The sequence below is a fragment of the Marmota flaviventris genome, chromosome 4, assembly GCF_047511675.1.
Source record: "Marmota flaviventris isolate mMarFla1 chromosome 4, mMarFla1.hap1, whole genome shotgun sequence".
NCBI lineage: Eukaryota > Metazoa > Chordata > Mammalia > Rodentia > Sciuridae > Marmota > Marmota flaviventris.
This window is the reverse complement of record NC_092501.1, coordinates 37,612,597-37,626,947: the sequence shown is the minus strand read 5'-3', so window position 1 is coordinate 37,626,947 and position 14,351 is coordinate 37,612,597. Positions and strand designations below refer to the sequence as shown.

The following is a 14,351-nucleotide window of genomic DNA, read 5'->3' as shown; positions in this document are numbered from 1 at the left end:
CCACAGGCTCAATAATTTGCTATCACACCTTACAGATCTCAGGGTACTGACTGCAGGAGTTTCCATTCCCAAAGAATTAGAGGTACGCTACCCTCCTGAGAGCTGGGTGCATTTACCAAACTGGAAGCTCTCTGAACTTCGCATCATCATTTAGGATCTCCCAACCCTGAGATTCTATTACATAGGCATGATTGTTTATATCATTAGCTATGGGTGATTAGATTTAAAATATCAAGGGTTTTAAGGGCTCTATATCAGGCACCAAATATATTTATTATGCAACAAATTCTACTCCTTACTATTTACAGACAGTTCCACTTGGGTAAATAATGAAAAAAAAATTCAGCCTTGTATTTAAAAAAATTTCTTTTTTTTTTTTTTTTTGATACCAGGTAGATTAAACCTAGAGGTGTTCAACCCCTGAGCCACATCCTCAGCCCATTTTTAATTTATCTTGATACAGGGTCTCACTAAATTGCTTTGGTTGGTTTTGAACTGGTGATCCTCCTGCCTCAGCCTTCCAAGCCACTGTTAATACAGGAGTGCATTGTGCCTACCTTTAAAAAGTCTATGAAAAGTTCCCCCAACAAAGCATGGCACATGCCTATAATCGCAGTGGCTCGGGAGGCTGAGACAGGAGAATCATGAGTTCAAAGCAACTTAGTGAGACCCTGTCTCAAAATATAAAAATAAAAAGGCCTCGGGATGTAGTTCAGCGGTTAGGTGCCCCTGGGTTCAATCATGGTAACAAAAACCAAACCAAACCCACAAAACTATAGGTCCTTTTGTTGCAGCGCTAGGGATTGAACCCAGGTAAGCAATGGATCACACATCTTAATGAATGGTCCTTATTCATTAAACCCCTAGTATGGGTACCATCACCCTTGGTTATTCTTATACATACTTATGATAATATCAAACAACAACAATAACAAACAAAAACAGGACTGGGCTGGGATTGAGTGGTAGAGCACTTGCCTCACACATGTAACATACTGCATTTGATCCTCAGCACCACATAAAAACAAAATAAAGGTATTGTGTCCATCTACAGCAACAGCAACAAAAATATTAAAAAATAGGACTTTATAGGATATATTGCTGACTATGATAAATGACAAAAGGGACTACCAAAGCATTATACAGATTTAATGTAATTCCTATTAAAATCCCAATGACATTCTTCATAGAAACAGCAAAAGCAATCATGAAATTTATTTGGAAAAATAAGAGACCCAGAATAGCTAAAGCAAGCCTTAGCAAGAAAAGTGAAGCAGGAGGCATCACAATACCAGACCTTAAACTATACTACAGAGCTATAGTAACAAAAACAGCATGGTATTGGCACCAAAATTGACTTGTAGACCAATGGTAGAGAAGTAGACCAATGGTAGAGAGTAGAGGACACAGAGACAAACCCACATAAATATAGTTATCTCATACTAGACAAGGGTGCCAAAACACTCACTGGAGAAAAGATAGCCTATTCAACAAATGGTGCTGGCAAAGCTGGAAATCCATATGTACCAAAATACCTCTCTCTCTCACCCTCCACAAAAATCAACTCAGAGTGGATCAAAGACTTAGGCACTAGAACAGAGACCCTGCACCTAATAGAAGAAAAAATAGGCCCAAATCTTCACCATGTCTAGGATCTGACTCCCTTAACAAGACTCCTAAAGTGCAAGAAGTAAAATCAAAAATCAATAAGTGAGATGGATTTAAATTAAAAAGCTTCTTTTAATTTAGCAGGTGGCAGTTGGGCTCTGAAAATCCCTCAGAGCCCAACTGCCACCACCGGCTTCCCACAAGCCTCTCTCTCAACTACAAGCCTCTCCACCTCCCACAATCCTCCTGCTCTTGAGGCACATTGGCTGGGTCACGTGGGCGGAGCCAAAAAAGTCCCCCAATGAGCAGCTCCGCGGTCTGAAAGAGCTGGGAAACAGCCCAATGAGCATCACCGCAGAGGAGCCAATCAGCTAGATGTTGCTGGGGCGCTGTGAGCCAATCATCAGCTGGCAGTCTGAAAGTTTGCTGGGGCCCCTTAGCTGTGGCTCTCAACACTAAGCAAAGGAAACAATAACTGAGGAAAGAGCCTACAGATTGGGCTAAGGAACTGAACAGACACTTCACAGAAAAAGAAGTACAATTGATCAAATATATGAAAAAGTGTTAACATCTCTAGCAATTAGTGAAATGCAAATTAAAACTACACAGAGATTTCATCTCACTGCAGTCAGAATAGTGATTATCAAGAACACAAATAACAATATATGTTGGCAAGGATGTGTGTTTGGGGGGAAGGTACACTCATATATTGCTGGTGGGACTGCAAATTGGTGCAACCACTATGGAAAGCAGTATGGAGATTCCTTAGAAAATAGGGAATGGAACCACCATTTGACCCAGCTATCCCACTCCTTGGTTTATACCCAAAGGACTTAAAATCAGCAGACTATAGTGATGCAGCCACATCAATGTTTATAGCAACTCAGTTCACAATAGCTAGACTATAGAACCAACCTAGTGTCCCTCAATAGATGAATGGATAAAGAAAATGTGGTATATATACTCAGTGGAATATTACTCAGCTTTAAAGAAGAGTAAAATTATGGCATTTGCCAGTTAATGGTTGGAGTTAGAGAATATCATGCTAAGAGAAACAAGCCAATCCCACAAAACCAAAGGCGGAATGTTTTCTCTAATATGTGGAGCTAATTCACAGGTAGAGGAAAGTGATGGGAGGGGTGGGGTGGGGATGTGGGTATAGGAAAGATAGTAGAATGAAACAAACATTATTACTGTATGTATACATGACTACATGACCAATATGATTCTGCAACATGTACACTCAGAAAAATGAGAAATTATATCCCATCTGTGTATATCAAAGTGCATAAATACATTCTACTATCATGTGTAACTAATTAAAACACATAAAAAATTTTGAAAATGGTAAAAGGAACCACAGTACTGATAACCTTTACAATTTTCATTTGTATTGTCTTTCACATTTTCCTTTAACACAGAAGCAATCCAGAAAAGTTTGGTCTGGAAAACTTTCCCCAAGAACAATCAAGAGAAGTGACAATGACTCATGATAAACAGAATTTTTTTAGTTTTTAATGAAGACATGGTAAGGGAAACTCACTTTAAAATTATTCAAGTGAAATTCCTTAAAGATCACTGTGTCATAGAATAATATAGTTCTCAATCAGTGCTTACCACAAGATACAATTTGTAACTTTTTACATCAACAAGTCCCAGATAATAATGATTAAGAAGGTGGGTACCCGAAGGTGGGTAGCCTCCAACTTGGGATGCTCCAATTCTTACAAAATGTATTTTGCATCAGTGAGCAGTGTTTGTCTTCCTGCACATGGGATTTTTTCTGACCACAGCAAACTTGCTAAATGGATTCACACATACAAAGTCTGAGCTCTAATTCTACTATGTACTACCTGTGCCACCTTGCCAAAGGACAGACACATCACTCTTTAGTTTTAGCAGCATTTAGAAATCAGGATGACTGTTTATTTCATTAAGTATAAAAGCAACAAATGCATGAAAAATTCTTAGCTTTCACTGTTAGCTATTATTATTATCCCCTGCTTTGCCAATTGGTCTCTGTGAAGACAGAATGCCTGTGGCTTCAAAATTACCCAGGTACAGTCTCTTTTTAATAAAATTACTCAAAAAGGTCTTAAGTAGACCTTTTTAGTTTGTCTTTTTGCCCTTCACAAATGCTTTCTTCCTGCCTTTATCAGTAGTTTTTCCACATATGAATACTTCATTTGGTTAGTGAGTACTTCAATTTGCATTAATTTCTGTTTCTGGAAGGGGGAAATATTGATTTATCTGACTGGTTAGATTAGGTTTAGAGAAGAGTTTTGGATTTAACAGCCTTCAATGCTTATCTTGCAGGATACAGGAATTATGGGCCATTTATGAATTGATGTGATTTATTAGAGCAATACCAGAGAATTTTCTCCTTACCTGTATTATAAAAACCATTGTGTAAAATAAACAGAAAAACAAAACAAGAAGATGCATGTCAAACTAGTGCCTAGATTTTTTTCAACACCAACATATTAGTGTTTTAGTCTTTATTGTTTCCAGGCAGAATCCTCAATATCTTTAACATTAGGGGATAAAAGCTAATTTTCCTAGCTGGGCACACCTAGTGGCATATTCCTATAATCCCAGCAACCCAGAGGCTGAGTAGGAGGATCACAAGTTTGAGGCCAGCCTTAGCAATTTAGCAAGATAAAAAAATAAAAAAAGAGTTAGGAATGGCTCCGTGGTAGAGCGCCCCCAGGTTTAATCTCCCAGTGCCAGAGAACTAAACCTGGTTTTCCTAAGCAATTTAAGTCATTACCAACTATAGTAAATCCAATTTCTTCCCACTATAAGCCAAAGAGCTCATTTTTAAATTTCTTGGACTCAAAAGTTAAATACTATCAGTTTTATTAGAGTTTAATAGTCCTGGTGCTTAGCTTCCAATTTGTGATGCCCCAGTTCTTACAAAGTGTATTTTGCATGAGTGAGCAGTGTTTGTCTTCCTGCACGTGAAATTTTTTCCTGCTAGAGCAAACTTGTTAAATGGATTCACATGTACAAATGGTGGGAAGACTAAGTGACAATATCATGAACACATCTCCTCTGGAATCATAGGTCTTTATGCCTGAGAGGAAAAGTAGCATGTGACTTCCATGAAATAAAAAGGCTTTTATTATGGCAACACTTAAGTTTAGTTTTTAGTACTAGAAAGTACTAAAAACCAACACAACCTCAGGGCTAAAATGTTTGATAGTTTAAATTCTGTTATCTTGTGGCAGCAAGATATAAGCAGTCACACTTCCAAAATATTAGAAAGTGTGTCAAATACCCAAATTTCAATGGTTGTCAATTGAGCATAGGAAACAGGAGTTCAATGTTTTTCTCCCCAGTGAAGACAGGGCATCTCATTTTAAAACAGTATTAGTATGTAATTGCAGTCTTCCCCAAGGTACTGCCATTGAACACACAATGAGGGGAATTACAGCCTTACAAGGCCTCCAACCCTCCCTGGCATCCTGTCATCAAAGGACCATCTATTTCCAACTGTTGCTTCTTGCATTTTGGTTCTTAAAACAAGTCCCGGGGTTAACACAGAGCATACTTTTTAATTTATAATTAAATAAAATATTTATTTTTATCAGAGAATTCCATTTATAGTCCATTAATTTTATTAAAATCGTTTTAGAAAGTTCTAAGACAGGAGGAATCATTATGGAAGAATTTTGACTTAGTAGTTTTAAAATCAAGATAATGAGGGGCAGGCTTAAAAACTGACTCCTACATCAATGGATTGCTATTAATTTGTACTCTTTTCCCAAACTGACTTTTTTTGGGGGAGGGGCAGGGGTGCATTATCACTGAGCTCTATCTCAGGCCCTTTTGACTTTTTATTTCAAGACAGAGTCTCACTAAATTGCTGAAGTCCTTGCTAAATGCCAGAGGCTAGCCTTGAACTCGAAATTTGGTTATCCTCTTCCTGGCTTAGCCTCCTGCATTGCTGGGATTAAGTCACCCTGCCTGACCCAGAATAAATGATAAACTTTCCACTAAAAAGGTAGATTGGTCTCAGGTAGAACCATGGTAAATTAAATATAGAACTTACTCAGAGAAAGTGAATAGAAACAATTTTCAATGTTTTCAAACATCAGAACCTTTGAATGAGTCTTCTTAAATCAACCTCTCATTCTCACAATACTGATCTTTGCTGAATTTTTTTTTTTTTTTGGTACTGGGGATTATTACACTTTGGGCCTCATATATACTAGGCAAGTGCTATGAATCTGAGCTACATATCCAGCCCTTTTTGATTTTGAGACAGGGTCTTGCTGCTAAGTTGCTCAGGCTGGCTTTGAATTTGTGATTCTCCAGTCTCAACCTGCTGAGTAGGAGTAGCCACCATTCTTGGTGCTCAAAGTATTTTTAAGGCCTTATGTAGAGCTTCCTTTCATAGCCTACAGCACATCTTTCTTCAAATCCTTAACAGAGACAAATCTAATGGCCTTGGTCCTCAGTTAAATATGGTATTTGGGAAGAGAACAAAAACAATGTACTATTAAATGTACATTTTGAATAAAGTATTCACTAGCTACTCGAAGGTATTCAAACCACCTCTTTGCTTTACAGATGTAGTTTGTTGTTTTGATTCAAGCCTTAAGGATTCTATTTTAGGAAACTCAGGTACAATTGCTATGGAGGAAAGATTAGATACAGAAAGCTTAGGGTTGGGAAAAGGATGATGACCAGATGAGGTTCTCCTTTTGCAAAGGATACTGGAAGAGAAAGACAGCTTAGTGGGGTGGGGGTTGTGGGGGTAGGGAGTGTGTCTAAAATGTTTAAGACGGAAAGATTTACTGAAGTTCAGAGATTATCAAAGGCACTTATCTCAATCACCTAACATATTCTGTATTTTTAGGACCCTAATGGGACCAAGGAAATTAACAACTTTTTTATTTTTTAAATTTAAAGATAGGGTCATCTGTAGTCCTTTTTATATTTTATTTTGAGGCAGGGTATCTCTAACTTGCTGAGGCTGACCTTCAACTTGTTATCTCCTGCCTTATAGTCTCCTCAGTTGCTGGGATTATTGCCTTTGTACCCAGCTTGATGTCCATTTTAAAGCAATATTGCAATTTATTATTTGCTGTATGTTGCCTCTTCTTCCAATATCCTTGTTTGCTTTTATGGGAGTCTGAACTTGAGTTCCTGGTTTGGAGAATAAGGGAGTGGTAGGAAGAGGGAAAGCAGTGTAGAATGACAGTATGCCCCTTTATATAATTTTGGAGCTGAAAGGGAAACTAGAGGTCAAAGTGATACCAACAGCTTTTAGCAGAGGAAACTACATGGTTAAAGGACAATTAGGCTTCAAAGGTAGAAGTAGGTGCGGTATATGCAAATTTAGTAAATCATTAAACCCTGGGTAGCAACCTTTGTTCTCCTGCTGAGAACAGGGTCACAGCTAAAGTTTTTCTGGTAGAGAAGGGATTTCTAAAAAATCACCCTCAGAATTAGGCTGCCAGTACAAGAGCAGAGGATAGGGTTGAGGCAGACAAAGGATCTAGCCCAACCTCCTCCATGCTTATTATCCAATCCACCTCTAGCAAGACTTCATCTCTCTGGATCCTTTATTTTACCTAATTTTTTTTTTTTTTTTGAACAGCAACAAAAAAAGGTGGTTATGTCCCTTTCATTTTAGGACACTTTAAAACACATACTGTGCAATGTACTGAAAGTGGGGGTGGGAAAGAAAGCTTTCATTTATTTGAAAAAAAAAAAAAAATCAATCTGACTTCAGAAACCAAATCTACACACATCCAAAAATTGAAACTACAGAATACTTCGAGGATTACTAAACTGTAACTGACTCATCTCTCTTCTTCACCTAGTTATCTTTTCCTTCAGCTCAAATCTGGTACTAGCCAGGACCAGTACACACCCCTGGAGCTGTTTCATTCCATTGGCTGGCAGGCCTTCTGCAGTCTACACCCTTTAATGTCAGGACACCCAGTGTTTATTTGTCAGAGACATTAAACGGACCTATTTTTTTTGAGGGGCGGGCAGTACAAAACAAAGTGTAAAAATAACTAACTTCACAAGCGCTTAGTAATTTCTTTTGGTTAATAAAACTGTCTAGATTTCGAACCTTGAAGACTAGTCATTTTCTATTTTCCTTTTTCATCTGTCACTATTCCAAAAAAAAAAAAAATCAGAAAATAATTCTATAGTTTGCATTCGGGGGAAAAGTCAGAGGCCTACAAAAACTCTCACAGCACCATCGGATGGGCTAGGGGCCAGTCACTGCCTTCTCCAGAAGTGGAATTTGCAGGAATTGGACTAAAAGACCAGTGCAGTGTCTACTCTGATACAGCATTGGCATAGAGGCCAGCGGTGATGGCTCGCGGGGGAAGGACGCGGGCTGACTACACTGTGGTTTTAGGGCGGAAAAATCACTTATCTTCCAAAACTGCCACACCCGAGACCGGCTGGCCGGGGCGGAGAGCTTGGGAGGGGAACACCGCCCGCCCGAGCACAGAGCAGTTGCTCCTCGCAGGAGGGCGGGTAAGACGGGGCCCAGCGAGCGCTCACCTCCCTTGCAGGGCGTGCGGTGCTGGCTGTGTTGGGCCCGGTAGCCCTCGATGACCTCCCAGGAACCGTCGTCGCGCCGAATGGGGAAGGAGAGGCTCAGCACATGGTTACAGGGCTTGATGATTCTCAGGATGCCTCGCACCCGGTTCCGCTTCTGTTCCTCGCTCTCCCGGGTCTTCAGGTCCTCCACCAGCTTATCCTCCACGATGCTGGCACCACGGTCGAAGAAGCCCTCCACCATCTTGAAGAAGTTGGGGTCGTCTTCACGGTCGGCAGCCGCCTCGCTGTAGTGGCGCCGGGAGGGCGGCGTGAATCCCGGCTGCGGGGAGGCGGCAGGTTGTCCGCGGGCCCAGCCCAGCAGCGCAGCCGAGTCGGCGGCCGCAGAGGCCAACGCAGCGGGTCCGGCGCGCGACAACAGCAGCGCTTCGCCCAGGCGGCAGTACATGGCGGAAAGTAGAGGCGAGAGGCGAGCGGGCCGCAGAAGAGGTGCGCTCGGAGGCCTGGGACTGAGGGAGGAAGAACTTGGCGCTGGCAGTCCTTTTAAGCCGCAGCTTCCTGCCTGCCTGGCTGTCCCCTCCCCTCGACCGCTCGTCGTCTAACGGGAGGAAGGACTTCGGGGGCCGCGCGCCGCCCAGGGCGCTCGGCCTCCGCCTCCGCTGCGGCCTCGCCCGGCCTCCCAGGCGGCGGCGCGTGCCGGCCTGGCGTCGGGGGCGCGCAGGCGCGGGCGGTTGGTGCGCATGCTCACCGGCGGGTGGAGGGGTGAGGCGGGTGCTCGGGCGGCCGGATCTCTTGGGAGCCCGCCCCTAGCCTTCTGGGGGTTCTCAGGTGTGTGCGCGCTGCTGGGGGAGGGGACCGAGCGAGGGAGAGGACCCTAGTCTTTCGGGGGCGCTGCGAGGCGTAGTTGCGGGGTCTGGGCGGGAGCGAAGCCTGGAGGTCTGGCCGCGGTCCCGGGGCGTCTTAGTCATGTTTCCGTCCGTCTGCTAAAGAGGGGCGGCCACGGGCCGGAACCAGTTGTGCGGGGCTCAGGCGCTTGAGGCCGGAAAGCGATGCGGAGCAGAGGGTGTTGAGGTCTGGCTCAGGGCTGGGCCTCCACCCGGGGTGAGGAAAGTTTTCATCACTAGTGGAACTGAGAGGAACTATAAAGGAGAAGGCCGCGGGGCTGGGGAATCCCTGACCAACTGGCTTTTACTACAGACGTTTTTAATTTGTCCCATTCTACTAAAAGACATCGAGATAAAAGTTACGCAAAGCACTGTTGTCTTCCTCGATTCGTTGACTGTACTTTCTATTTTCCAGAATTATGGTCATGAAATAGTCTAAAACAAGGCAATGTGGAAATGCGATTATGCTCAGGAATAAATAAATAGGAAATGCTAAATCTAATGCACTTCTTTAAATAAGATGTTTGAAAGAGCCTAATGACTCAGTCATTAAGGAAAGCTACCAAATGCCACATGACCATCATTAGTGGTCCCATAGTACTTTGGAGGTTTTTAAGTGTCATCTTTTTGTATTTCCTGACATTCATCTATTAGATAACTTCATTTATCTATTAGAATATGAAAGAAAAATTAAGTCTCACAAGATTCTGTAAAGTATATTCTTATGTTTTTCAGCAGAAAAGAGACCAGTATCCTGAATTTATTTTGATGGTCAAAAACTTAAAGGTACCAAATTTTGTTTTCACTTGATAGTATTATTTTACCATTAAAAAAATTTTTTTTTGTCGTTGTTGTAGACGGACAGAATGCCTTTATTTGTTTCTCTTTATGTGGTGCTAAGGATTGAACTCAATCCTCACACATGCTAAGCAAGCGCTGAGCCACTGAGCTACAGCCCCAGCCCCTTATTTTACTGTTTTACATTGCAGAAAGCAAACACCCCAAAATCTGAAGTTTCAGAATAATAACACCCCAAACCTGAAGTTTCAGCACTACCTATCAGCATTAGTAAGCTAATGGAAATGTTTTTCTTTTCAGGCTAATTCTCTGGTATGTTTTGAGGAAAGTGGTTTAAGAGATTAGTTTTATCTCTTTCTTGATAACTGCAACCTTCAGAAAATAAATGTTTAACTTTGCTTCTTCTGTGGCTTGTTCACCTGAATTCAAGAAGATGGAATTTAAGCAGCTTTGGAAGGAGTGAGGAATAGAGTTCTGGAAATTCTTTTTTATTGAGAATCTCCTGTGTAGAGTTGTCTTATAAAATGGCTATATGAGAAATCTATAAAAGGAAGTTTTTTTAATTTTAAAAACATTCATTGTTTTAAAATTATATACAAGTTGTAAAAAGTTCAAATTTTACAGGGAAGTTTTTTTTTAAAGAAAGTGTAATTATCCAACCCTGCCCTTCTTCCCCCATTTAGTGCATAGTTGGAGTTATTCCTTTTTCACCTTAAATAAGGTATTATGATCACTTATTTAACAGAAGAGGGAACTGAGTCTCAGAGACAAAGTAAATTGTTGATGATAAATAGGTTAAGATTCAAACCCATGTATCTGATCCCAAAGTTTCATTATTTCTGCTATTCCAAAAAGTATCTTAAGCATTTGTTCCATGTAGTTTAAAATTACTGTGACATAAAGTCTCTAAGTTTCAGCTTTAGATTTATGATTTCTTTTGTAAAATGTACAAATAGTTTGCAAATTAAAGTTTAATTATTTGTAGTAATTTCTGGGGATCAAAATTTAACTTGAAGGGAATTTTGGTCATTCACCAAAGACAAATTGGTTTTCTGCCTTTGAAATTTATGAGTTTTTCTTAGCTGTTTTAAAATTCCAGGTTCTCCTCGATCAGTAGTGTGCTTTTGTACTTTCAAATGCTTCAAAAAACATTTTAGAAGACTGTCAGAATTTAGAAATGAAAAGCATGTAAATACATGAACAACAATCATTTGAAAAAATAGTGTAGTTGGAAAAGGTATATATTCTATCTCTCTAGATATGTCTATTCTGGGCATTTCATTTAAATGGAGTAATTCAGTAGGTAGTCCATACTGATTGCCTTTTTTTCACTTAGCATGTTTTAAAGGTTTACCCATGTAGCACATATGTGTACTTCATTTTTTTTTTCTTATAGCTGGACAGTAGTCATTGTATTGCTATATCACTATTTTTTCAGTGCTCTACCACTGTAGTGCATCTCCACTAGTTATTTTGACTATGAAGAATAATGCTTTTGTGAACATTCTTGTACATGTTTTTGTGTGGACATATTTTTTTCAGTGCTTGAGAGTGTTGACCTAGGAATTGCTGGGTCATATGGTAACTCAGTGTTTTACCTTTTAAGAAACTGCTAAATTGTTTTACACAGTGACTTCACCATTTTAATTGCTACTAGTAGTGTATAAGAGTTCCAGTTTTTCTGTATCCTTAAAATCATTTGTTGTCTTTTTTTTATTATAATCATCCTAGTGGCTGTGAAGTGGTATTATTTGCATTTCCTTGGAGCTATAGATGTTGAGTTTGTGTATGTTTTCATGTGCTTTTTGTTAGACAGCTTTTCCTCAGCCATGGCTATGACAAATATCTGAGAAAGACTGCTTAAAGGACGAAAAATTTATTTTGGCTCATGTTCTCAGAAGTTTCAGTATAAGGTCCACTGGTTCCATTGCTTTTAGGCCTGTAATTAGGTAGAGACATTATGGTACAAGGTATGGCAGAGCAAAGCTGCTCAGGAGAGGTGAAGAGAAAAGGGGTGGGAGGAAAAAAATATACCCTTTCAGGGTATATTCTCAATTTTCTACTTCCTCTAGCTGGCTCCAAGTAGGCCCCACCTCTTACAGTTTTACCACCTCCTGGTAATACAAATAATGCCATCAAATTGTGATTTCTTCAATGTATTAATCCATTGATAAGGTCAGAGCCCTCATGATCCATCACTTCCCCAAAGCCCCACCTCTGAACATAGCTGCACATGGGAACAAGCCTTCAACACATGAGCCTTTGGAGGACATTCCAGATCCAAACTATAACACTTTTCTGATTTAGAAATGATCTGACTTAGAAATGTCAGATTCTTTGCCTATTTAAGAAAAATATTTTTAGTTGTAGATGGACACAATAACTTTATTTTATTTCTTTATTTTTATATGGTGCTGAGGATTGAACCCATTGCCTCACACGTGCCCGGCAAGTGCTCTTCTGGTGAGCCAGAACCCCATTCCCTCCTTTGCTCATTTTTTAAGTTGGGTTATTTATTCTTTTATTATTGAGTTATAAGAATTCTTTATGTATTCTAGATGTAAGTTCTTTGTCAGCTGTATGATTTGCAAGTGTATTCTTCCATTCTGAGGATTGTCTTTTCACATTTTTAATGGTGTCTTTGATGCACTGAAGTTTTAATTTTGATGAAGTCCAATTTATAAGTATTTTCTTTTGTTGCTTGTGATTTATGTTACCTCGTGTAAGAAACTATTGTCAAATTGGAGGTCATGAAGAGTTATACCCATGTTTTCTTCTGAAAGTTTTACAGTTTTAGATTTTATATTTGGGTCTTGGATCCATTTTCGAGTTGATTTTTGTATATGTTGTAAAAAAAAAAAAAAAAAGATCCAACTTTATTCTTTCCATATGGCTATCTATTTGTGTTAGCACTAATTTGTTTAAAAGACTATTTCTTTCCCATTGAATGGTATTCACATACTCTTTGGAAAATAAATGGGCCTACATGTGAGCATTTATACATATCTATTCCACTTATCCATGTGCCCGTACCATACGTTAAATTACTATAGCTTTTTAAAAAAATTTATTTATTTTTTGTCTGTCAATGGGCCTTTCTTTTATTTATTTATATGTGGTGCCGAGAATTGAACCCAGTGCCTCATACATGGTAGGCTAGTGCTCTGCCACTGAGCCATAACCCCAGCCTTAATTACTTTAGTTTCGTAGTAAATTTTGAAGCTGATAAGCACAGGTTTTCCAGTTTTGTTCTTTCAAGATCATTTGGTTATTCTATGACACTTAAATTTCCATATGAATTTTAGGACCACGTGTCAATTTATGCAAAGAAGTCAGCTAGAATCTTTATAGGGTTTATGTAGACTCTGTAGATCAGTTTGGGTATTAGTACCATTTTAACAGTATTACATCTTTCAGTTGGTAAACATGAATGACTTTCCATTTATTTAATACTTTAGAAATTTCTCTCAGCAGTGTTTTGTTATTTTAAAATGGAGGTTAAATTTTATACTACTTAAGATTACAGCAAACTGAGACAGCATTTCCCAAGAATTGTATGAGAAAGTAACCCTTCAAATTTTGTAAAATAACAAAATTGTTGCGTGAGTGGTGAGCATATGCCAAGCCCAGAACAATTTAGAATCAAGGATAGAATTCAAGAGAATCAAGGCTGCAGCAGTAATATTTTAGATTTATAAACTGTATGTCCATCTTAAGTGTTTTAGGAAAAATTAAGCTTTAAAATTTAAGGGATCAATCTGTGATCCTGAAATAAAATATGTAATAAATTAATAAAAAATAAAATTTGTTTTTCTTTAGTCAAATTTATTATTATTCTTTTTTTAAAAAAATATTTATTTTTTAGTTGTAGTTGGACACAATAGCTTTATCTCTGTATTTATTTATTTATTTTTTATGTGGTGCTGAGGATTGAACCCAGGGCCTCACAGGTGTTAGGTGAAGCGCTCTCACTGAGCCAGAACCCCAGCCCAGTATTTTATTCTTTTCATGCTATTGTAAGTGGAATTGTTTTCTTCATTTTCAGATTGCTCACTGCAAGTGTGTAGAAATCCAATTGTTTATTGTATACTGACCTTTTATACTTCAACTTTACTGAACTTTTTATTGTTAGGTTTAATGGATTCCTTAGGATTTTCTATATACAGGATTCTGTCTTATGCAAATAGAGAGTTTTACTTCTTCCTTTTCAATCTGATGCTCCCCTTTCTAATTCTTTTTTTTTTTTTTTCTTTCTTTGCTTTTTTTCCCCCCTCATGGTACAGGGATTGAACCCAAGGGTGCTTTGCCACTGAGCTACGTTTCCAGCCCTTTTATTTTTTATTTTGGGACAGGCCTCACTAAGTTGCCTAGGCTGGCCTGGAACTGGTGATACTACTGTCTCACTTTCTTGAGTCTCTGGAATTATAGGTGTGTGCTAATATACTTGACATAGTAATTTTATTTTGTGCATACACAGGTAAGTATCAGTTTTAGACTTAAGGATTTCAGTTTTCTGTCACATACGCCACA

At 39.3% G+C, this 14,351-nt stretch overlaps 2 protein-coding genes across 13 annotated transcripts in view; one reads left to right on the top strand and one right to left on the bottom strand.

Annotated features, from left to right (window-relative positions):
- Nucleotides 1-8,816, bottom strand: part of Glud1 (glutamate dehydrogenase 1) — a 36,995-nt gene extending 28,179 nt beyond the window's left edge. Inside the window, exon 1 of the mRNA XM_027939885.2 lies at nucleotides 8,143-8,816. Within this exon, the coding sequence (XP_027795686.1) occupies nucleotides 8,143-8,587 (445 nt within the window). The 5' untranslated portion in view covers nucleotides 8,588-8,816. The remainder of the gene's footprint in view (nucleotides 1-8,142) is intronic.
- A 54-nt stretch (nucleotides 8,817-8,870) lies between these two features.
- Shld2 (shieldin complex subunit 2) overlaps nucleotides 8,871-14,351 on the top strand; it is a 79,618-nt gene continuing 74,137 nt past the window's right edge. For 5 of the 12 annotated variants that reach the window (XM_027940004.2, XM_071611110.1, XM_027940005.3 and 2 more), the window contains exons 1-3: nucleotides 8,872-8,967; nucleotides 9,762-9,809; nucleotides 12,241-12,284. The gene's annotated coding sequence lies outside the window, so the exon portion shown is untranslated. Of the gene's footprint in view, nucleotides 8,968-9,758; nucleotides 9,810-12,240; nucleotides 12,285-14,166; nucleotides 14,250-14,351 lie in introns of those variants that run through there. The other 7 variants (XM_071611113.1, XM_071611111.1, XR_011707306.1 and 4 more) reach the window with 6 other exon arrangements.